Genomic DNA, 23,140 nt, shown 5'->3' on the forward strand with positions numbered 1-23,140 from the left:
TTCTGATTCAGAAGGAGGGAATGTTCAGTGGGAAGAGCAAGAGGAACGGGAATTTCTTAGGCTATGGCTACACTACAGCTTATGTTGGCATAGCTTATGTTGCTCAGTGTGTGAATAAACGACCCCTTTAGTGACATAAGTTATGCTGACATAAGCGCTCATGTGCATAGTGCTAGGTCAGCAGGAGAGCTTCTCCCACCGACATGGCTTCTGCTGTTCATGGAGGTGGTTTTATTATGCCAATGGGAGAGCTCTGTCCTGTCAGAATGGAGTGTCTTCAGTAGACACGCTATATTGGTGCAGCTGTGCCGCTGCAGTGCTGTGCATGCAGACATGCCTTTAGATATACATAGGTGCAGATAAGAGAGATGGTTACCAGGATGAAATAACTCTGAGGTTATAGAAAGAGAGCTGTGATCTTGGGACAGCACTGAGTGTAAGGAATTCCTGAGAGCTAATACTGGCTCTGACACTGACTCATATTTGGCCTTGGGAAAATCACTTAACTTCCGTCATTTCAGTTTTCACATCTTTGAAATGGGACTATCAAATACGTAATTTCCCCACAAAGATGTGATAAGGATTAATTATATATTTGTCAGGTAGTCAGAAGTGCTAAGTAGAAGCAGTATTAATTTAGTATTGGATTCCTATATGCTTGTGCACACATAATATATCAACATTGCAACCCTTAACAGAATACGTTTACTCCCATTTCTAGAAATTGAGTAATATCATTGTTAAGATGAATCACATGTTGAGGAGAAAGAAATGGCAAGGGATCAACTTTTGAATTACAAATGTGCTGCATGGGTCATTTTTCATTCAGTGTTGCTCATTTGGCCAGTATTCAGGGAAAGCTGAGATTTTATCCAACTTTTCTGTGAAACTCTATGGCTATTTCAGTTCTCTGCAAACAAAAGCCAGATTTTTGTGAATAAATACTTACTTTCCTGGAGTACACCAGGTGTGTGGTCAGTAAGGAGCTACTTATCACATTTGGTGCTTAATAGAAAAACACAACCTGTAGATATAATTCTTGGTAATGGTGCATTTTAAAAGCATACTGACAAGCCACTTGTCATTTTAAAAACAGACTTCTGCTCGCTGTTTTTAATAAGAACCCCTTGGAAGCTTGGGACTTAAATAATTTTTCTTCAATTTTCTTTTTCCATCCTTACCCTTTCATTCCACATGCACACTGGTTTGTTATTGTACAGTTTGGCAGTTAGATTTGGTTTGTATTTATTTGTTGTAAGGAGTATTGAAGCATTTGGCTTTTTTGGAAAATGAGGGGAATGGATATAAAAGTGTTATGCACTTTGCAAATTAGAGTATGTTTTGCAAGGAGGGGGAGTGTTGTGTAGGATGGACTTAAGGTAAGCCAAATTTTGAATTTAGCCACCCTGATAGTAATCTCACTACAACTGTGCATCATGTATAGTACTAAGCACTGCTGACTTTTGTTTGCTTTAAAGGGATTGAATTTGCCATGACCAGTAATTGTATGGTAGATGGTTGAGGGAAAGGATTGAATAATCCAGTCTGGTGTGTGTTGTTTGGGGTTTTTTTTTTGTTTGTTTGTTTTTTAAAGACCAACCTGAAAATGCTAAATGAGGAAAAGTGGAAATGACAGAGGTCCCACTCCTGAAAGGTGCTGAGTCCTCCTGTGAGGTGGGACGCATGCTCAGTTTTCATTGACTTCAGGGGGTAAGAGGGCGTTCAGCATCTCACAATGAAGAGAACAGTTTAATAGCACAACCACATTTTATGCATTAGTCCTCCAAACCAAGTTCCCATTCTGCAATGCAACATTCTCCTACTCACTGCTCAACTTTTGCAGAGTTTACTTCTCTGCTTAGTCAGCAGAAAGCTATAGCGGGATGTGAAAAATATTTGCTTTAGGTGTTTTCTTTAGTGTTTTCTCGTTACTGCCCTGTACTCTTTGGGCAGCAAATAGCTTGGATACAGTTTGAAGTAACACTTTCTTGAGTCCAGTAGACTTTCTCAGTTATGTAACAAAAGGGAGTCTGAACAACATAAAAAGGATGGGGTCGTTCTTAAATCTGTGTAGTCTAAAATATTACTTCTGTTGATGCTGCTGGGCAGTTGTGTTGACTGTAATTTATGCTCTTCTTCAAGCATACAAATGTAATGAGTGTATTCTGGAATCTAGATCTCATTTGGTATTTTACCACCTATGACTGATTATTAGATGACTGATATGGTCCATGGGGGAAACATCTCAGTCCATTCTCAAGTTCACATGTATCACGTTCACTTATTCTTATATTGCTGCTTCTGAATACACACTGGCTATGTTGGGTAAACCAAAATGTGCTGCTCTTGGGCAACGGCCCGGAACAACCACATGAAGCTCCACCTATGAAATGTCTGCGTCATAGGAGACTGTTGTTTCCACATCCTTTGCTGCTTAGTCCCAGCACGCAATTTTGGGACACTTCACAGGTTCAGCTGCAGCCAATGGTAGGAAACATAATTTCCTGCCACAGGAAATGGTACTGCAGTTGGAGAAAATCACCCAACATTACGACCTCATTTAAGGAGCTTGAGCACTGAAAGAAGATCCTGTCAAGTAGCCGTGAGTGTGGAACTGTATCCCGGCTGGCATCAAGTCGATCTACAAGTGGAGAGCTGCTCAACAGAGGTTGGTTAAATGGAAGATGGGGGAGCAGCTTCGCAGAGAACTGGAGAAAGGCTACGATGGACACTTGTCTTCATTTCAGCTGAGAATATATTTGCCATGACAATGGCCACTGTGGTTGAGATTTGACTGCCCAGATCTCATTCATTTTTATAGAAACGGGATGTCCAAATGCCTTAGGCAGCTTTGGAAAATCTCAGCCTTAGAGTTGAGGTTATAGTTTATGAAAGGTCACTGGTGAGGATGCAGGGAGGGAGATTTTGGCACCTGCTTAGTGGAGAGATCGCGCGCGTGTGTGTGTGTGTGTGTGTGAGAGAGAGAGAGAGATCTGCTTACTTGGGTTGTCAGTAAACTTCTGTTGCGTATGGTAATCAGGCTCCCATGTTCCAGTTACTGCCTCGGTTTCAGTGCTTCAGCCTCTAAATATCCTTCCATATCAACCAAGCAGAACTCTACTTAGTACAAACCAGGAATGCCTCAGACTGCAGACCACCTATGCTGGAAAGCATTGTTAAATAAGCAAGCTAAAAAACAAAAGGCTTTGTGTTATTGCAGTTAGCTGTTCCAAAAGCCACTGCCTTTTTCTATTGACATCTGCTTCTGCTGGTTGGCACCATGTGTTTCTTCCAACCCTCTTACAGAAGGGAGCATCTTTGAGAAATGCTTGAGGATGTATTATAGCATTATCTGTGTCCTGGTGCATTTGAATGGGATGAAAGTAGCACAGGGAGAAGACTCATACAGGGCATATGGTGCCACAAGTACTCCTTTTCTTTTTGCGAATACAGACTAACACGGCTGTTACTCTGAAACCTGTCACAGGAGGATAGAAATCCTAATGATTAACTCCTCCCGTCTGGGTCACAAATGTAACACTTCCCCACCATGCATCATAATATCACCCAAGCACTGAGGGGAGGATATAATAGTCTCCTCAGTCCTGCTTCTTTTGGTAGTGAGAATTGCCTCTATCCTATTGTGCAGGGCTCATGCCTTCTTTTATGTTTGCACAGCACCTAGCACGCTATGGGTGCTGCCGAAAACTAGTAATAAATAATAAACTAGAGATAAACAAAATGGAAGCCAAAGGTATATTTGAGTATATTTCTTTAGACCAGTGCAGAAGGATTTAATTGAATGACTGTTATTTGGACCATTCCAGTGCATCACCTGGTGAGGTGCTAAGCAGATTGTGGTAGCTTACTGAACAACATGTTTATAGCCCAGTAAACCCCTCAGTCATAAGAAAATAGGAATTGGCATACTGGATCAGTCCCTCTAGTTTGGTATCCTGTCTCAGACCGTGTCCAGTATCAGCTGTCTTAGGGGAATTTAGATGGGGCAACAGAAGAAGCAAGGCTGCCCTCCCACCCAGCTGGAGTTCTTCCCAAGAAGACATAAGTGGGGCTGTCTCATCCCAAATCCCTTTACAGAGAGGGCTGAGGAGAGATTTCACAAGAATGAAAATATAATTAACCCATAAGAGTGTTTTGTGCAATCTTAATTCTCCCTCTATCGCCTTTCATTATTACTGTGTTTTGAAATAAAATGTATTCTACTCTGTTTCAAAAGGTTTTCCTTAGATAAGACCCTTGACTGGTCCATCTCTCCTCCTTTTCTATCACAGAAATAGCACTCACATTGCAAGTAACTTCAGATACCAAGCACACTTTCTACAGCTTGCATAATATCTAACAAAAATATGGAACTTCAGAAGAAGTTACTGTGAATTAACTGTTTTTAACCTGTTGTTGTTGTTTCACATATTCACAATGGAGCTATACTCACACTTGCTGTCTGGTCACTCTATCGATGAGAGAGCGCCTCCCACCGATGCAGTGTAGTGTAGACACCCCGGTAAGTCGACCTAAGCTATGTCAACTCCAGCTATGTTGTTCACATGGCTGGAGTAGCGTAACTTAGGTCAACTTACCCTGGAAACATAGACAAGGCCTTAGTGTTCTCTGGCAGACTTACTCATTTAGTCAGATAGCAAAGGCTAAGGCTTTTGGTTCCAGGTTCAATCCCTCTACCAGTCACTGTACATGTAATGATACACAAGTGTGTATCTCATTTAACATGTGATAAAATCCAGTGGCCCATGTATGGGGTAAAGGATACTTGATTTAAAAATAAATAAAATTAACCTCCTCCCTGCATCTTCATCCTCTCTTGTATACCACATGCTCTACTGCCACAATGGGAACATAAGTACAGACAGTCAGGGGAAGCAACAGGGAAAAGCTGTTCACAGCTTTCCTGATTTGTGTTGGCTGTTCTTGTTGGATATTTGGAAACTCTGTGAAAGTTTGCATGTGTTCTCACATGGCATCCAGGAAATGAGTAAGACATACAAGGCCAACTCATTTGCATTGCTTCACCTCCCCTCCCCCTATCTCCCTCAGCACCTTTTACCAAGGGTACGTGGAGTACTGGGAGGAGATTAATCTTTCCTTCAACTGATTGAAGAATTCTCCTTCTAGGTATAAAAAGTCTGTCCCATCCTGACAAATGTATAGGAGAATGATCCTTGTTCACCAATCATTCACCAGTTGGTGCATGCTCTGTGTTAGACCTTCTCTCTTTCTTTGAAAGCTTGCTGAAGAAGTTAAGACACATGAGGAAACAGATGGATTAACTTTCCCCTTCAGTTTGTACAGCAGACAGCTATTAATGTCAATCTAACTCTGTCTGTGCTGCTGTGATGGCAACAGTGATTGGGACTTGTTGGAAAGTGTGTCAGGATTATGCTTTCTGTGGGACTCTGGATGATTGGGATAATCTACGTGCTTTTTCCCCCCCCCCCCCCGTCCTTTGCCCCCATCCAGATGTGATGAATTACACTAAATAACTTTGTCCTTCTTAGCAGACATTGACTTTTTATACATTGTCAGTATCAAGGAAGTGGGAAAAAAAGTGGTCTGATTTAATTCCTTGTTTCTTTGCTTAACTTTAATAAATAAACTCCTCCTGTACAAAAATAATTATTTTGAACTTGTTGATATTGACTTAAAAATTTTCCACGTTATCATCAACTGGTAGATGGAGAATAAAGATCTAATCCTGCTCCCACTGAAATAAATGCCAAAGCTCCCATTTATCTCACTGGAAACCTGGTCAGACCCTATAACTTTAGGTAAAGTAGATTTTGTTGAACTCGTTGCTCTAGAATCTGGAAAAAGAAAGAGTACTTGTGGCACCTTAGAGACTAACAAATTTATTTGAGCATAAGCTTTCATGAGCTACAGCTCACTTCATCAGATGCATGCAGTGGAAAATACAGTGGGCAGATTTATATACACAAAGAACATGAAACAATGGGTGTTACCATACACACTGTAAAAAGAATGATCAGGTAAGATGAGCTATTACCAGCAGGAGAGGGGGGGACTTTTTGTAGTGATAATCAAGGTGGGCCATTTCCAGCAGTTGACAAGAACGTGTGAGGAACAGTGGGGGAGCGGAGGAATAAACATGGGGAAATCATTTTACTTTGTGTAATGACACATCCACTCCCAGTCTTTATTCAAGCCTAAGTTAATTGTATCCAGTTTGCAAATTAATTCCAATTCAGCAGTCTCTCCTTGGAGACTGTTTTTGAAGTTTTTTTTGTTGAAGAATTGCCACTTTTAGGTCTGTCCTCGAGTGACCAAAGAGATTGAAGTGTTCTCCGACTGGTTTTTGAATGTTCTAATTCTTGACGTCTGATTTGTATCCATTTATTCTTTTACGTAGAGACTGTCCAGTTTGGCCAATGTACATGGCAGAGGGGCATTGCTGGATAAATCCCTTTCTAATAATTCTCTTCCATCAAGCCCCCAGCGTGCCCGAATACCATCCCTGGTCACCAGTCACTTGCGTTTTGATAGAACCCTTTATGCTGACATGCAAGTCCTTCCTGTTTCCTCAGAAACATTTTATATTTGGCCTTCTTCTGTTGAGTCTTTCACCTGAAAATCATGTTTCCTGCTTGAAATGCTCGAAGAAGGAATGGGGCAGATTGTTAGCAGCAAAACTCAGCCTGAGAGGAGATTTGGAAAATATGCCAGATATTCAAGTGTTTGACCTCCCTTCATGGAAAAATCTAAAGAGTGGGATACACCCTTGCTCTATTTTTGCACGTAGAGAATGTGTGATCCATAAATAATAACAGAGGAGCACCATAAAGAAATGTGTGTATACTATAAATAAACCCCATGGGCTCTAAGCCATATTTCAGGGCTGTAACATAATCACAGGTTTTGAGTGTTTTTATAACCTGTGAGAGCAGGCCCCTCGGTGGTACAGATTCCTTATATGCTTTCTGCATACAGTTATTTGCAACCTGTGAGCTCTGCTTCCTTGCTAAATGAAGTGCACGTCAGCTATAGCCAGTATTAGTCACATCACTCTTTGTTATAAAGATGTTTACAAGAGGTGTGTGTATGTTATAACAGTCCCCCAGCTCTTCTGTTGGGAAGAGTCTTGTTGGACTGCCATTCTCCACCCTGTTTTTTTAGACTAGTTTATAACTCTTTTTGGGGGGTGGGGGGAGATCACTACTGCCTGAACCCAGACAGAAGATTTAGTGGGAAAACAATTGTTTGTTTTAGATTTTTGGGGTCAATGCAGTGTAGGAATAATAATTTTTAAAAAACCCTAAACATATGCTTCATGTTCTTACCTACAGACTGTGGAGTAGGTCTTCTGGTTTCATTTTCCCACTCCCTTTTTAATTAGGCATCTTAAGTGTGGGAAATTGGCATACAGTCACTTTTTGTTGCCATTTAAAAATGTGAGTGCCTGTATTAATTTTATTCTGCATCTTCATTGTGGATGATTACAATGCAATAGACTACAATGTCTTTCTATGTTTTTTTTTAAAAGTTATAACCTTTCATTAATATGTTTTTCAAACATATGGTCTTTACATGTGTAGGGCCAAATTCTTAGAGCTATCCAGAGTCCCTTCAATAGGGCAAGTAAGCATGCTTCAGAAGCACCATTCATGTGCTGTATTCTGGTAGGCAGCAGCCTCCCCCAAATTAGTTCCTGCCAGGAGCATGAATGATCTGCCTCAGGACTGTTAATGAATAAAGCCATTTCTGAGTCAGAGAAACTGACACATCCCTAGACTTCCTTACATATCTAGGCCTTGTCCCAGAATACTTCTTTGCAGCTCCTGTTGCAGAGAAGTGGCCTCTGGATTTTGAGGAGAGCCAGATCAGGGCAGCTTTCATTCTTCTGCTGCTAGCTGCAGCCTTCCTGCTGGGTACCTTTGCACAGTACTTGCCAGAGCCTGGTCAATAATCTGGGTGTATTTTTACATATACATTAGTTCCAGGCTGGTTGTCGACTTTTGTTGGTTTTCTTTAATGCTGTACATCTCTGAGGTGAGGAAAAGCAAAACACACGGATGTTCATTATCATCATTATTTTCTTAATGCAGATCACTAGATGGCCGGTTGCAAGTATCCCATCGTAAAGGACTTCCCCATGTGATCTACTGCCGGCTATGGCGTTGGCCAGACCTTCATAGCCACCATGAGCTGCGTGCCATGGAGATGTGCGAGTATGCCTTTAACATGAAGAAAGATGAAGTCTGTGTCAACCCCTATCACTACCAAAGAGTGGAGACACCAGGTATTGTGGACATTCTGGATATTTCAGCTTCTCCATGCAAGGGCAGGAGTCTGTTTAAAGTTTCAGGACAAAATAAAAATAGCATGAGTGGTGTTTTAAAACCAAAAGGTTTCTATTATTAGCTACCCCCCTCCCTGAGTCCCTCCCACTTCTTGTGGTGAAATAATGCATCTATCTACAGCTTTATTTATGGAGAAGGAAAGTTCAGCACACACAAATCAACAAAATATAAGTTTACGCAGGTTGCATTCGTGCCAAGCTCCAAACATATTATTTGTGTGTGCATATAGATAGGGTCCAAACTTTAATTCTCTTCCAGGGGTGTTCTGAACTTACTTAAATAACAATAAAGTTCCTGCCAGATTTTGCTGATGAGAGTAGCTGTTTCTAAGGATTGCTCCCTGTGCCTCCTAGAGATTTAAACACTCTTATATCCATAGTTGTAGCTAATAGGACCTAGCTGCTATCTTTCAGTGTCAGTCAGCAGAACAGCCCTAGATTTCTATACAGAGACCAATAGTATAACTCTGCTCTAACTTAGAATTTTCTTTTTCTGTCTCGGTGTATCTTGTCTCTCTTAGGTTGCTAGTATCTCAGGGCAGGGATTGTCTTTATTTTTGTGTCATATACAGCACCAAACATCTTGTCAGCACTTACTAATAGACAGTAATATTTCACCACTAGCCTTTCCTGGAGCCACTTGCATGGTAATTGGAGTTATCTGCATTTGTGAGAGTGTTATTCCAAGAAGTGGGTTTCTCCTCATTTTCCAGTATTTCATGTTGGTTCAATGTAAGGTGACATGTTATAAACTTGCTGCTAATGTCACTGTCCTGCTCTGTTTTCTTTTCATGTGGTCAGTTTTACCTCCAGTGCTGGTACCGAGGCACACAGAGATTCCAGCAGAGTTCCCGCCATTAGACGATTATAGTCATTCCATTCCAGAGAACACTAACTTCCCGGCAGGTATTGAGCCACAAAGCAACTACATTCCAGGTACTGTATGGCCTTCATCTAGCAAACAAAGGGGGTGAAGAAAGGATCTATTGCCCAGTAAATGACTGATACATATGTCCTGTAGGTTTAATATTAGGCCCCAAGGGTTATGTGGCGCATTGGCTGAGCTCTGTTTTTCTCCATTCCATCATTACCCTCCTCATTAACCTTTAGAACTCCTGGGCTCCCTAACTGACTGAACCAGATTGTGTTCAGATCTGGAGGTAAACAGAACCCATTCTTAATCTCTGATTTTAGCACAGTGGTATATTAACCAACGTTGTTATCAGCCAAAAACACACGTACTGCTGCTTAAATGTTTTGCTGTACATTCTGTTCTGCCCCCTCGGTGGGATGGATTTAGAATACATTGTAGAGTCTAGTGTTGAGAAAACTTTCTGAAAACAAATTCATATTCAGACAAAATTTAGCCATTTCACATTTGGATAAGCTTTTGTGACTTTGAAAAAGCTATTTAGCGTATCTTACTGTATAACTGCATAAGGGTGTGTTATAGACCTACAGCTCAGCTATACTGGCAGTCCAGGAAGGTGCAGTTCAGAAAAGAGAAAAACAGGAGGAAGGAAAACTGCAAAATCATTGTGAAATTTTATTTGAAACTAAAATCCTGACCATCTGCTCCGTTACCGTAAAAAGGCCTCCACTCACCTTCTTGTGTTCCCTCCCCTTTGATAAAGTATTTCATTGGTCTGCTATGAACAGAGGTCAGAGAAATTAATTTTGATAATGTATGAACTCTGCAATCAACTCTAATGACAACTTAATCTCCTGATTTCCAGAGACACCACCTCCAGGTTATCTGAGTGAGGATGGAGAAACCAGTGACCATCAGATGAACCACAGCATGGATGCAGGTGGGTCATCTTTGGCCATTTCCTGTAGCTTTCTGGGTCAAATCCTGAGACTCTTACTTAGTTCTTATGCCACCGCGAGTTCCCTGACTAAGGGCCTTGGCATCTGACCCTATATTTTTAAATATGTTATTATAGTGCATATTTATTTGTTACACTATAACATGTAGAGGATTGTGGTTTTGGGGCCATTTTTATATCTAGGCTTCTCTTTTGAGTGCTGATGAGTAGACTGTGGTTGGAGGCTTTCTGATAGGGCAGGACAGATGCAGTTTGGATTCCGCAAGATGGCCTACACTGTATAACACGCCTTAAACCCACTGGAAAAAGGTTCACCATGCACTCCCGTGCCCCAGAGCACCTGCTGCTAGACACTAGTAAGCAGAAGAGAGGAACACTGACCACTGGCCTTCCACCTTTCCTTGCAGTCAGAAGTTCTAGTGTCAGCATTTAGTCTGGGTCCTTATTATTAGAAATGCATGCATGCACAAATCGTTTACCCAGTCAGCACGTTCACTGCAAGCAATGGTGTGATTAGACCAAGTGTTTGCCCTTGCAAATGGCCAAGTAAGTGTTTTTGAATATTGGGCCATGAATATTTAAACGTTCAGAGACTTCTTTCTTTAGAAAGAAGAAAGAAGTGTTTAGCAAGTGCTTCCCTGTAAACCATCAGTCCCCTTCTTCTCAGGTTCTCTGTGGCATTTAAACAAATACTGTGTATCAGATTATTTGCTCTTGGAATTTGTGCTAAAATATATGAACACAAGGTAGTTAAACATATGAGGGCTTACAGTCCTTACTCACATAAGTAATCCTTACCCAAGACATCCTGTTGATGTTGGAGTTACCCTCGTGAATAAGAGTTGCTGAATCCATCCCTTAGTTTGTAAAAGCTGTGGTTGAAAAGCAAAGACACATCTCTGGTTAAAATGGTTACTGCTTTACAAGAGAAATACACAAATATGGGCTGCATTCAAACAAAGATAGGAGTGCAGGGCCTAGTTAATGCAAATAGTGCACACAGTCGGCTCCCTTTCTGTGAATGTTTTGGACTTTAGAGTGCATGTGGGATTCTAAAAGAGGAATGACAGATTTATAGCCTTTCTCCACGATACACATGGAGGAAGGCAAGCGTGGGTTTGTTTGTCCATATCAAACGTGAGCCTACTGACGCAATCCATTTTTGTGCATGCAGTTATTGGTACTGTGGTTGACATCCGGACTGTAAATAGGGCCTTTGGGGATAAAATACTGGAACAGAGTTGGCCGAGAAGATACCATAAATGCCCAGTTTATGTTCAAATGCTATATCTGTTCTCTCTGCGGGTCCTCCACTCCCTCAAACGTCATGGACTTTGTTCTTTTTATAAGCACAGATTTTTAAAAAAGCTAACAGAGCTCAGTGGAAGGCAAGGTTCTGCAACGTGCTCTCATACCTGCCAAGCCTTCATATTTTCTTGCAAAGCTCCAGTGTAATGCCTCCTTTTTTTATTGGAACAAATTCTTTCAGATGTTCAAAATGAATGTGCATATTTTCCATACAGAATTAGAATGATAAAGCCTACAACTCTCTGGTAATTGTGCATGCAGATTTACCTTTGATCACCTGATTCTCCATGGCCTTTACCTATATGGGAATTTACACCAGGGCAAAGTGAGCATAACATGCTACCATACTTATGATAGTGAGTTACATTCACTTTGCAATAATTTTGCACGAGAGTAAATAAATACATAAGGTGCAGGGCAACAGAAAATCAAAGCTGTAGTTGTCTAAGTAGTTACCTTTGTGTGTAGTTACCATGATGGTACATGCAGTCATAGTAATGGCATATGCAAATGAAGCACACATGCCTACGTGCACAGTTTTGAAAATCGGGTCTCTTGTAAATGAAGACCTGGAGCAGCATGAAGATGCTTAGCAATATTACTTTGTATCATAATGATAGTATCTCTGAGCCTGTATAAATAATAATTGGCTGTGGAGGAAACTGCAAGTCTCACTTTCCCAGATCACAGAATGAAGTTCATCTGGGGCATGGGATGCTTAAGAATTCCAAGATTGTTACATATTTCATATATATCCATTGGGTTTAAGCAGCAAACACAGTAGTCTCAAACCAAAAACATAAGTGCCCTTGGTTTGATCTTTAGAACCAAAAACCCATGTCAGCACTGATGTCTCTGTTTTACTGTTTTTTCTATGCAGTTACCAGCTTAACCATCATCATCTTGATTTTCAGGTTCTCCAAATTTATCTCCAAATCCTATGTCCCCAGCACATAATAATCTGGGTAAGTATGCTGTCTTCATAACCGTGTGTAATTATAATGCTAGGCATATCGAGTATATATTAATGATGACATTACTGATGTTGTGGCATTATTTAATGCTTCTTTGTGCTAATTCCCATTATTATGGCAACAGAGATTCACGATAGCTCAAAGTTAGTACAGAGATCTGAGCTTACAACATAGGGTTGGATATAAAACAAGATGCAGTGACAGACCAAAAAAAAAAGGTGGGGGGGTAATGCCAGGGTGAATGAGTGTGAGGGCTATAACAAAAATATGATCTGGTGATCACACAGGTTTGCCAGGAATGCATCCTGCTGGTTCTTATTTTAATAAAGGTGTTTTAAATTAAACTTTCTCTTCTAGAAAGCACCTATATAATTTTAGTTGCTTATTAGCTATCTAAGGTGATTATCTGACCACCATTATCTTACTGAGTGCCTCACAATCTTTTTAATTGTATCCTCGCAACACCCTTGTGAAGCAGTGCGAATATCCCTATCATACAGACGGGGAACTGGGGCACAGAGGGACTAACTGACTTGCCCAGGGTCACACAGGAAGTCTGATGGAGCAGGGAACTGAACCCAGATCCCAGGCTAGTGCCCTAGCCACCCGACTCTCCTTATAAATTTTGTGTATTGGGATAATTGAGTAGGGGATGAGATTGGTAATGGGATGTTGCGTGATGGAGTTTTGGAGAGCACAAGGGCACAGTGGGGAAGATGAGACCGGGAAAGGGTGGAAAGAAGAAACAGTAGTAGGCTAAAAAGCAGGTGGCGTGCTGAAGCACTTAAAATACGAGAGAGGCAGATTACAGAAGTGAGTTCAATATACTTGAATTGATGACTGTCGATATCATGGTGCTCACGTACCGGATCAGTTGTTCTGTTGGTTTGGTCCTGCAGGGTGCAAAGCACTCCTATCAGATGTAGACAGTCCCTGCACTGAAAAGCTTAGGGCCAGATAGTAGCTGACCTCTCCATGGACACACAAGGTGAGGTCAGGGACCATTATGTTGCTGATGCAAGCCTTCTGGTTCCCGTGTATGTCCTTCTACCTGAACACAGGGATGGGCTTAAGGCAGGCCCTTTGCACTGGCCAGAACAGCCGAATTCAATCTGGGGACCTAGGCAGCAGTGTAGGTCTCTGCAGCCCTGGGCTCATCTGTAGGCACCAAGAGCATAGTCCAGACCATTGCATTATACCAACACATCAGTGGTTCTGTTTTCATCCTGTCAACTAGAGATATTTAAAATAATAAATAAGAGGAAAACTAAAGATGTAGAGATCAGGGTTGTATAATTCCCTGAGATAAGCCTTGTAGATTTTGAGAATGTATTTCTGAACTTGTATTATCTCTTCAATGTGTATCTGATGGTGCTCTGTATTTTCATGCAGACTGACAGAGGGGTCAGATCTAACCATATTGTTGAGCTCACCCCATTTGAAATTACTCTGAGCAGTCACCCTCATAGAAAACCCTTACAACCCTGCATACTGCAGGATCCATTCTCTAAATGTTACTTAAGCCAGTAGGCACAGACTACTTCAGATTACTCTTAAAATGCCACAGCCACAAAGCTTACATATGCTTACAGCCCTGGCACAGAGTATCTTGACAGCACTTCAGAATTTCAGGCATTGGCTGGCTTGTTTTTGGATGTCTCGGGCTAGTCAATTTTTTTTTTTTTTTTAAAGAGGGTGCTATATATATATCTGGGTGGTACTAACAGTTTTCTTGGCTTAACTGTCAAAGCCTAAGAGGGAAGAGGGGTTTTTTGGGTGTTTGGTTTTTTTGACTGCATCCTTTATGCTCAAGTGTGCTGCTTGTGAGTCAATTGGGATTTCCCATGTTTCTTATCAACATTTTAAACAACAACAACAACAAAAACCCCAATCCGGATTGCTTTTTGTTGCTGCAGATAGCAATCACCTCACCCAAATGAGTAAGGAGTCTCTAGGAATCAGGCTTCAGTGCATGTTTTTTCCAACAAAGGCAATGGTTATTAAAATGTGCTGCTTGGCTGGTTGGTCTGTAGGATGTCTAATGTGGTGTCTGGTAGCAAAGACTAAACAAGGGCAGCCAAAGCATGTTAACCACAAGTAATCCGTTTGTAGTCTCTGAAATTGGAGTCAGAAAGTGTAATAACTTGAAATAAAATGAAAGGGACACAGCCAGGAGTTACAAGATGAACATTTGTTGTTCTTTGGCAAGTGGAGGTTTCAAAAAATACATATCTTTTTTAAAGTTTATTGTGGGGTGTTGAGTTGTGGGTAATTTTAAAATAAGTGAAATGACACATTGATGATCAAACCTGTCCTGTGTCAGTAGTGATGGAAAGCTTGCTGCCATCTACACGCTGTTGGGTGATCTGCCCAAAATGAAGAGTTGGTGGTGGTTACAGGGTAGATGACAATACAAAAACAAAAAAAACCCAACCCACTTCCTCCCTCAACTGACCGTGTCAGCAGACAAGCCAAGGACTGAATGGGCCATGGGAACTGAACTCTCTTCTCCCAGCACTGCAGATGGTCTCTCCAGATCAGAGGGAATGTTTTGGAATGTGAGTGCACCTGGCAAGGAGTCCACTTGAAAGAACTTTTTTGGTTCAAAGGTTTAGTTGTCAAGCACACGTTTTTAGTGAAAGTTACGAATACCAAGTGATCTCCTATTTCTTTTATTTAAACTAAAAAAAAAGCCTCAAAACAAATCTATGGCTTCTGGTGCTCTGTAGATATTCAGATTGAGGTCAGGGAGTTTATACAGCAAAGGGCCAGAATTGGATATGCATATTGTTATCTAGGAGTTTGGTATACTGGAAATCCATTGTCCTCTTCCTCAGTGTTGGCTCTACAAGAGGCTTGACACAGACACACACTGCAAGTGAAATAACCACATACCATATGGTCAGATGAGTTAGTAATACAGGCCTCAGCTGGTTTCTGTGGTGCAACGCTGCTACTCAAAATAAAAAAAAAAAAAGTGGTATTCCCAAGCCTTTCTGAAAGTTCAGTGGTTATAGAATGTAGTGATAATGAGGAGAGTGTGCTCACAGTCTCGCTTGCTTTCTCTCTCTGTCTTGCTTTAAGGATGAAGTTAGAGATGTGGCAGCCATAACTGGTACATATGGATTAAAATACAGAATTTCTGGCAGAGATTGTCTCATCTGAGAATCCAGTGATGGTGTTGCCTTACAAAAGAAAAATAACTAATCTAAATGTTAGGATCTGAAATAAGAGGCCTTTAATATTTTCTGCTCACCTGCCCTAGTCCAGTACAGACCTTCCTGGCCAGCATCTTTGTAATTTAATGTAGTTCTTGAATATCATTAGTTGGTTGAAATTTTCCACAGAAAAATATCGATTTTGATAAAATTTTCCCTACTGGTAGATTCTAAATGAATAGTCAGTATTTCAAAAATTAAATAAATTTTTGCCTTGACTGTCATCTCATGTCAGGTTGTGTTTTTTTTTTTTTTTTTTTTTTTTGAACTGAGAAACTTAAACATTCAATTGACAGTTTTTGGATTTTCAGGAGTTCCCCCCGCCCCCCTACATTAAAATTGTGAGGAAAGGGTGATGGGAAAACCCCTTTTCACACTTTTTTCCAACTGAAAAACAGAATGAAAAAATGTAGGGTTTGTTTGTTTTTTTTAACCTTTTCACACCTTTGAGAAACTTCTGTTTTGACTGATTTTCAATATTTGCTGTGGAAAAGTGAAATTTTTGGACCAGACGTTTCAAATGGCCATTTCCCCCACAAAGTTTGGAGTGGGATAAATGCTGGGTTTCCAGCAAGCTCTGTGTAGTATATACAGGAGGAATGCTAGCTGCTCTGAGCATACATTACAAGTGCTGTTCCTTGCTTGATGCAAGAATTTTCAGAAAGGAGCCACCATTCTCATTTCATCTTGTTGTATCAAGTACTTCACCAAATTTCGATGAAATAAGATCGGAGATAAATTCAGTGACCGATCTCACTGCAGGGTGAGTGCTGGGAATAGCATGAAATGATTTGTTGTATCAATTCACTTTATATTTTTACTTAGATTGATGTAAAGAGCCTGCAGTTGTTCTCTGCAGCTGAGCCAACAGAAATACTGCTAGAGGTCTAGCTCAGAGATTATGGGAGAATAAGTTGGATGGGTCTCATCCCAGTACTCGGGACATTTATTGACCTCATGATTCAGCATGATAGGGATCCTTTCATGAGAGGGACCTGGGACAGGAAAAAGCAAGCATCTTGTGTATCAGAGTTTAAATGGATTGGCAGTGCCGTGCATGGAAGATAGAAGGAGGGTTTACCTGGTTACGATGTATCCTTTATTTAGCTGTTTGCACAGTCCCTGTGGGCACTGTGTGGCTCTAGCATTACTACAACTCCTTACTTGCGTGAGCACCAAATCCACAAAAATCAAAATGATACATACAGACCACTTCTAACTCAAGAGGTAACTCACTCTTTCCATGGTGGCTTAAAACTTAGGCTAAGCCTTATGCCACAATCATAGGGAAGGCAGCATCATTAAACATTCAGCTGCATTTCTTAGAGACTAGTGCATTTCCAACAAGATTCATGAGTGGTGAGTTTGTTGGTTTCTGTCTTTCCTCAAATTGCAAATCAAGCTGAAAGTGAAATTTCCGTACATTCCTCAGTGGGGACCTGCAGTCCCCTTGAGACACAACCCAAGTGGAGGTGGTTGCTGAAGGAAAGTACCACAAAAGTATATACAGTCCCACAGGTTGAGGATGCTTCTACAACCCAAGGGCAGCATCACTCTGAAGATACCGCTTGCCGGGCTAAAAACTTGTTTTGCTTTTATGAAACTTAATAGACTCTTATTTAGAAATGTTTGCTCTTGGATAAGAGCAAGCATAGATTTTTTTAAAGCAAATGAGCATGATCTAATTTACCTTGATTAGCAGTTCTCTTTGCTGTACATTTGTCAGAATGGTTACAACACTCACAGATAGGTGCCGTAGTCCAAAACTGCTAATCGGTGAAAATTGTAGACACACTCTTGACACATGGCAATCCCAGTGTAGTAGTTAAATGAGTAACATAGCAGAAAAAGGCAGAGGTGGAAAAGGAACAGCATGTATTGTACTTGATGACTCGTGGATTTGTACAATGGCATGTGAACATGTGAGGGGAAATATTCAAAGATTTTTTGCTTTAAGTTTGAAGAAACCTAAGTTTTATGCTCATAAGAATGTTATGGAATAAAAATCTCGTCAGTTGAGGCCAGGGCCCCCCGTAAGTATGTAAATACTCTATTTTATGGAATTACTTTCTATTAATTTATGCTTTGAGGGTTACACTCTGATTCCTTTGGGCCTCACTTTCCCTTATGCAGGCAGGCATACACCACCTAGGAGAGCAGAAATGTCAGCCTTAGCTTGGGAAGTAGTTTCCTTTTAATTTGTTCACTGAAGGGAGCATAGGTTGCCCCTCAATAGAAAAAGATAAAAATGGGCTCCCACCCTTCCAAAATTCCTGGATTTGGCTGGGATTTGCTGGGGTCAAGTGGCTTTCGCAGAGCGGACCTTTGCCTTCACATTGCTGCTTGGATTCCTGGCGTGCTGTGGCACTTGGACAGCACATCTCCTGAGGAACCAGCAGCAGGTTGTCGGGTGCCCTGAGAACGCTTTCCCCTGAAAAATTGTGGAGATAAGTTATTACAGTGCAAGTTATTACAGACTATCTGCAATAACTGGTGCTGGCTTCTGTGGAAGTGGGAGAAGAGGACAACAATCAGCAGAGTAATAATACCTAGCTCTTATCTAGTGCTTCTCATCTGTACATCTCAAAACGCTATACGAAAGAGGCCAATATCATTATCCCCATTTTACAGATGAGGAAACTGAGCACAGAGTGGGGAGAAGTGATTTGCCCAGGTCACCTAGCAGGCCAGTGGCAGAGTTGGGACTAGAACTCAAGTCTCCTGGTCTGGTACTCTATTAATATGAGACCCACCACTGAGTGGTGAGGATACACATTAAATGTTCAGGAAAGTAAGGGCGCTATTTACACAATACCTGAAACAGTGAAAGAATGTTGCATCTGTACTGGTACTCATTCTGGTTTAGAGGAGTATAAAATAGGGCTCAGTCCTGCTGCCACTGTACTCGGTAGGAATTTTGCCATTGATTTCAGTGGAGGAGGAGCAGTTCCACATGGTGCTGCTGGTGTTTTTGAGGTATGTGGCTATCCTCACATCTGTATCCCACTTACTGGGATATGTTAACACTTGTATTGTCTTTCTGGTTCAGATAAATGCAAGGATCATTTGGACTGTTCTAGTGTGAAGGCTGCATTTTTGGGTATAGCTGAGTGTGGACTTGGACAGGATATAGTTGGATAGCAGCTTCATTTTCTCTAAGGAGCTGGTAACAGATCTTTTATATAAGAAATGACACTGAACTTATCTTCTTGGGCTGCTCGTCTTTGCAAGGAGAGGAGGAAGAGAGGTGGGGCCTGTCTTTGATTGTCAGAGCTGGTGGTCTCTAACCCTGTGCCTGGAGCACTGAAGAAATACCATAGGGGGGAACCTAGCAGTAGGAGCTGGAAAGATGGTGCTTTCTGTTGCTCACTATTAAATCTTCTCCCCAACTAAGGAGCAGCAATCGGGTGTTTTGAAGATATCCTCACTTGCTTAGAATGGGGATGAGGAGATTAAATTACTATCGACTGTTACTGGAATTGACTTTAGCAGGAGTAGAAGAATTTCAATTTCTTTACTCTTACAATCACACCCCTCTTGCATATTTAGTACTGTCCTCTTCAAAATGACTCGGTGCAATAAGATGGTGCAACCAGTTTCAGTTGGGCCCACCGGCTGAATCAAACCACTGCCACAAGACTAAAACCAAAGACTTGTTATCTGTTAAGGAAAGTAGATTTCCCTTTTACAACTTTCCAGATAGAAGAATGATGAGAAATAAGTATTCCCAGTAACCTTGACACGGATCCCACATACATTTGGTGTAAATCAGGAGTGTCTCCACTGAAGATAGTGGAGCTAGACAGGCTTAAAACTAGGGCCAGTGAACTCAGAAGCTGGACCAGTGGGCCAAAATTTTGCTCAGTTACATCCATCTTACTGAGCGCAGAATTTAGCCCGTTGATTTTAGGTAAGGCACAGTAGCTACCTGAAATTAACGTTGTGTTTTCATTGTTTATGTGAGTTCAGTTTTATAGGTGGTAAAGATGAAGTCAGTTAAGTGGTAGTGTTGGCTATTTGTGATTATTCTGCATGCCAACTGCTTTGGGGTTGATGTAACTTTCTTGCTGCAACCCATTAAAATCTGTCAAGTAATTAAAGCTTGGTTGTTAAATAAACACAGGCAGTGGAGCTGAATAATATTCTTAAATGTTTCATTTTCTTCAAAGGACTTCTCTGATTTCTTTCTTTCTTTTGCTTTGTGCAGATCTGCAGCCTGTTACCTACTGCGAGCCAGCTTTCTGGTGCTCTATATCCTACTATGAACTCAACCAGCGAGTAGGGGAGACATTCCATGCTTCACAGCCTTCTATGACCGTGGATGGCTTCACCGACCCTTCTAACTCGGAACGCTTCTGTCTTGGCTTATTGTCTAATGTGAACCGAAACGCAGCCGTGGAGCTCACAAGACGACACATTGGTAATGCCTATTTTCTTGTTGTTGTTACCATCTGTTGAGTGGGAGGGGAATGTGTAGAGGGTTGGATACAGAGTGCTGAAGATTAAAATCAGCCATCTGTGTAACTTGATCAGTTTTAGTTAAGTATCTTCATTATTTTAACATATTAAAATTCCATAATATAAAAGTAAAATTAATGTTACAACAGTAAAATAAAAAGATGTTTTAGAATGGATTTATTATACATCATAGAAGCTGAATTGTATCTATCGATAAGAAATTTATTTCTAAATTTTATGAGAGATCTCTTGTGTTTTTACTCTTTCATGCCTGTTCCCTCATGAATAGAAAGCAGTGGCTTGATCCAAATTTCATTGGAATTAATGGAAAGACTGCCGTTGATTCAATGGGCCCTATCTAGGCTTTTATAAGATAATCCATCACCTACACACATTTTAAAGCAGTAGAACTGCATTTCCTTCAGTGGAGCTATTCCTGATTTACACCATGGAAAGCAAGAGGAGATTCAGGTCCTGACAGTGCTGAATGTTAAATAGCAAGTTAGGGCCCGATTCTGTCCTTGGTTAACTGGTGTAAAAGTTAGTGGAGTTTTCCCCATTTACACTGATGAGGGCAGTATTAGGCCCTTCGAATGCGACTTAATGGTACAAGTTAGTTTCCCTACCTCCTGCCAGAAAAGCAAACCCTCTTCGACCAGATTTTATTCTTCTTTGTACCCTTCTCTGGGGCAGAACCAGTGGCTCCTTCACTTACCAGGTGTTTAATTTTTTCATTACTAAAATGGTTCCTGATGTGAGAAATCCCAAGAGTCTAAAGTTAATCCTTAAGTTCATCAGGTTCCATATGCTTCAAGCAAGACTGAATGCAAAGTTTCCACACTAGCAGTGTGAGAGCACAGCAAAGGTTTATCAGAGTTACATAGACTGATACCTGAAACTTAGGATTTTTCAACTCAGATTGTATTTATTATATTCATTTATGTATTTCCCATGGGAATTAAAGCGTTATATATCAGGATATAGTGAATGTTATCTCAGGCTAAACGTAACGGTTGAGAAGCCTTATATAATTTTATTCTAAATCAATTAAAATAGTGCCATACATCTGTGGTGACTCTAGGAGGAGGTTGAAAACCATATGTTGAACTGATGAAATGTTCATATGGAGAATATCGGAGTGGCTAAGGGGAGGCATTTCTCAAAGTGGCGGATTTGTGCAGTGCATGCTGCAAAGGATCATGTGGCTGGAGAATGCACTTCTGGCTTCATAAATTGCTCTTCCACTTCTCTCAGCTTGAAGTCCTCACGGAAGTTTGTTGTTCCCAACAGCCATTGAAAACAAAATTACTATGTTCTTTTCCCATCATCACTGACCTTGCTTGATTCCTCCCTTTTTGATTCAGAAGTAAACCAGATTTCTAAAAACTCTTCTTCCAAATGTTTGAGGTTTTGAAGATGATAAATGTTTTCTGCATGCTTCATTGCTGACTGACTAAACTGAAACTGTGCCATGTGTTTTCTAGGAAGAGGAGTAAGGCTGTACTACATTGGAGGAGAGGTGTTTGCCGAGTGCCTTAGCGACAGTGCCATTTTTGTCCAGTCTCCTAACTGTAACCAACGGTACGGCTGGCACCCCGCAACTGTTTGCAAGATTCCACCAGGTAACCAAGCCTAGCCTTACTCACTTATGCTGTATGCACTGTCCTGTGTAACATTTACATGTGAAGAATGGGAGCTCTGCATACAGAAGTTGAGCTATTCAACAAAATGAACTGGATTTGATAAATACTATTGGTTTTAGGTTTCTGATTACTATAAACATATTTTATGCCATTTCCACAACTTCAGCAGTGTTCCTTGATAGCATGAAGGGTAAAGTTACTGTTATGAGAGTTTCTACTGTATATCCAGCCATCATCACCAGTGTCCAGGTTCATAAAGGTAAATGTGTAAGGTACCTTAAATAGATTCTGATTCGTTTAAGCAAGAACACAGTCGGGCTCCTAGTCTGGATGTGCTTTGCAAACTATTGGTACTGTACAAATAAGTAATACAATAGTAGTAGTAAATGTTTTTAAACCTTTTGCTGAATGAATATATGAAGAAAATCCTTTTAATTTACATGCATCTATGTTCTTCTCTGTTATTTTCCTACTTCTATTTTATGTTCTTCTTCTAGGGAAACCACATAAGAGGCAATTTCATTGTCTTGGTTGTAGTACTTATATCTATCTAAAACCTACTGAAAAGTCACAGGGGGATTTTAATAGGCTTTACTTAGAAAATAAAAATACATTTATAAACCTTGTGTCAGATATACATGGGTGGGTTGCGTTAGTTAAGTCAGGGTGTGAGCATATTAAGCTTTTTCAAAAATAAAATTTTTATGGCAAAAGTATCTAGAAAATAATATTTGGAAATAATGAGCAAGCCCACCCTTGAGATAGGGTTTTTGTTGGAGGGTTCACACACTTGATGTGGCTTTGGGCCCATCCGTGGCCTCCGTTTCCCTTCTCAGATAGTTCACCAGCAGCTTCCAGTGCTTTTAGGTTGCTGAGGTGACTTAACCCTCTGGCTAAATCACAAGAGTCCACTAGAATCATAGAATATCATCCCAGCCAGGGCTTTGTCAAGTCTGACCTTCAAAACCTCTAAGGAAGGAGTTTCCACCACCTCCCTAGGTAACCCATTCCAGTGCTTCACCACCCTCCTCGTGAAAAAGTTTTTTCTAATATCCAACCTTAACCTCCCCCACTGCAACTTGAGACCATTACTCCTTGTTCTGTCACAGGCTCCAAAATTAATTGAAGTTCATAAGCAAACACAACCCAATCTTCTGCTCCAGGCTTGTGTCTGGCACAGACCTTCCTCTGCAGGTCTGCACTCCTCCACCACGGTCTTTAGCCCTCCTCTTGGGCTCAGCGTCCAGCCTTTTCTGACCTCCAAACAGCCTCAGAGAGTTGCAGCATAGGGGGAACTCATGCCCACTACATGCTATGGGTTTCCAGTCCATGAACCCTAAACAACTGGGCAATCTGCCCGTAA

General features: G+C 41.0%; 1 protein-coding gene across 1 annotated transcript in view; it reads left to right on the top strand.

Annotated features, from left to right (window-relative positions):
* Window positions 1-23,140, top strand: part of SMAD3 (SMAD family member 3) — a 105,431-nt gene that overhangs the window by 72,082 nt on the left and 10,209 nt on the right. Inside the window, exons 2-7 of the mRNA XM_084642480.1 lie at window positions 8,094-8,287; window positions 9,149-9,283; window positions 10,084-10,158; window positions 12,399-12,449; window positions 19,884-20,096; window positions 21,619-21,756. Coding sequence (XP_084498606.1) covers window positions 8,094-8,287; window positions 9,149-9,283; window positions 10,084-10,158; window positions 12,399-12,449; window positions 19,884-20,096; window positions 21,619-21,756 — 806 coding nt within the window. The remainder of the gene's footprint in view (window positions 1-8,093; window positions 8,288-9,148; window positions 9,284-10,083; window positions 10,159-12,398; window positions 12,450-19,883; window positions 20,097-21,618; window positions 21,757-23,140) is intronic.

Source organism: Lepidochelys olivacea (assembly GCF_965140295.1).
Source record: "Lepidochelys olivacea isolate rLepOli2 genome assembly, chromosome: 10".
In the NCBI taxonomy this organism is placed as follows: Eukaryota; Metazoa; Chordata; order Testudines; family Cheloniidae; genus Lepidochelys; species Lepidochelys olivacea.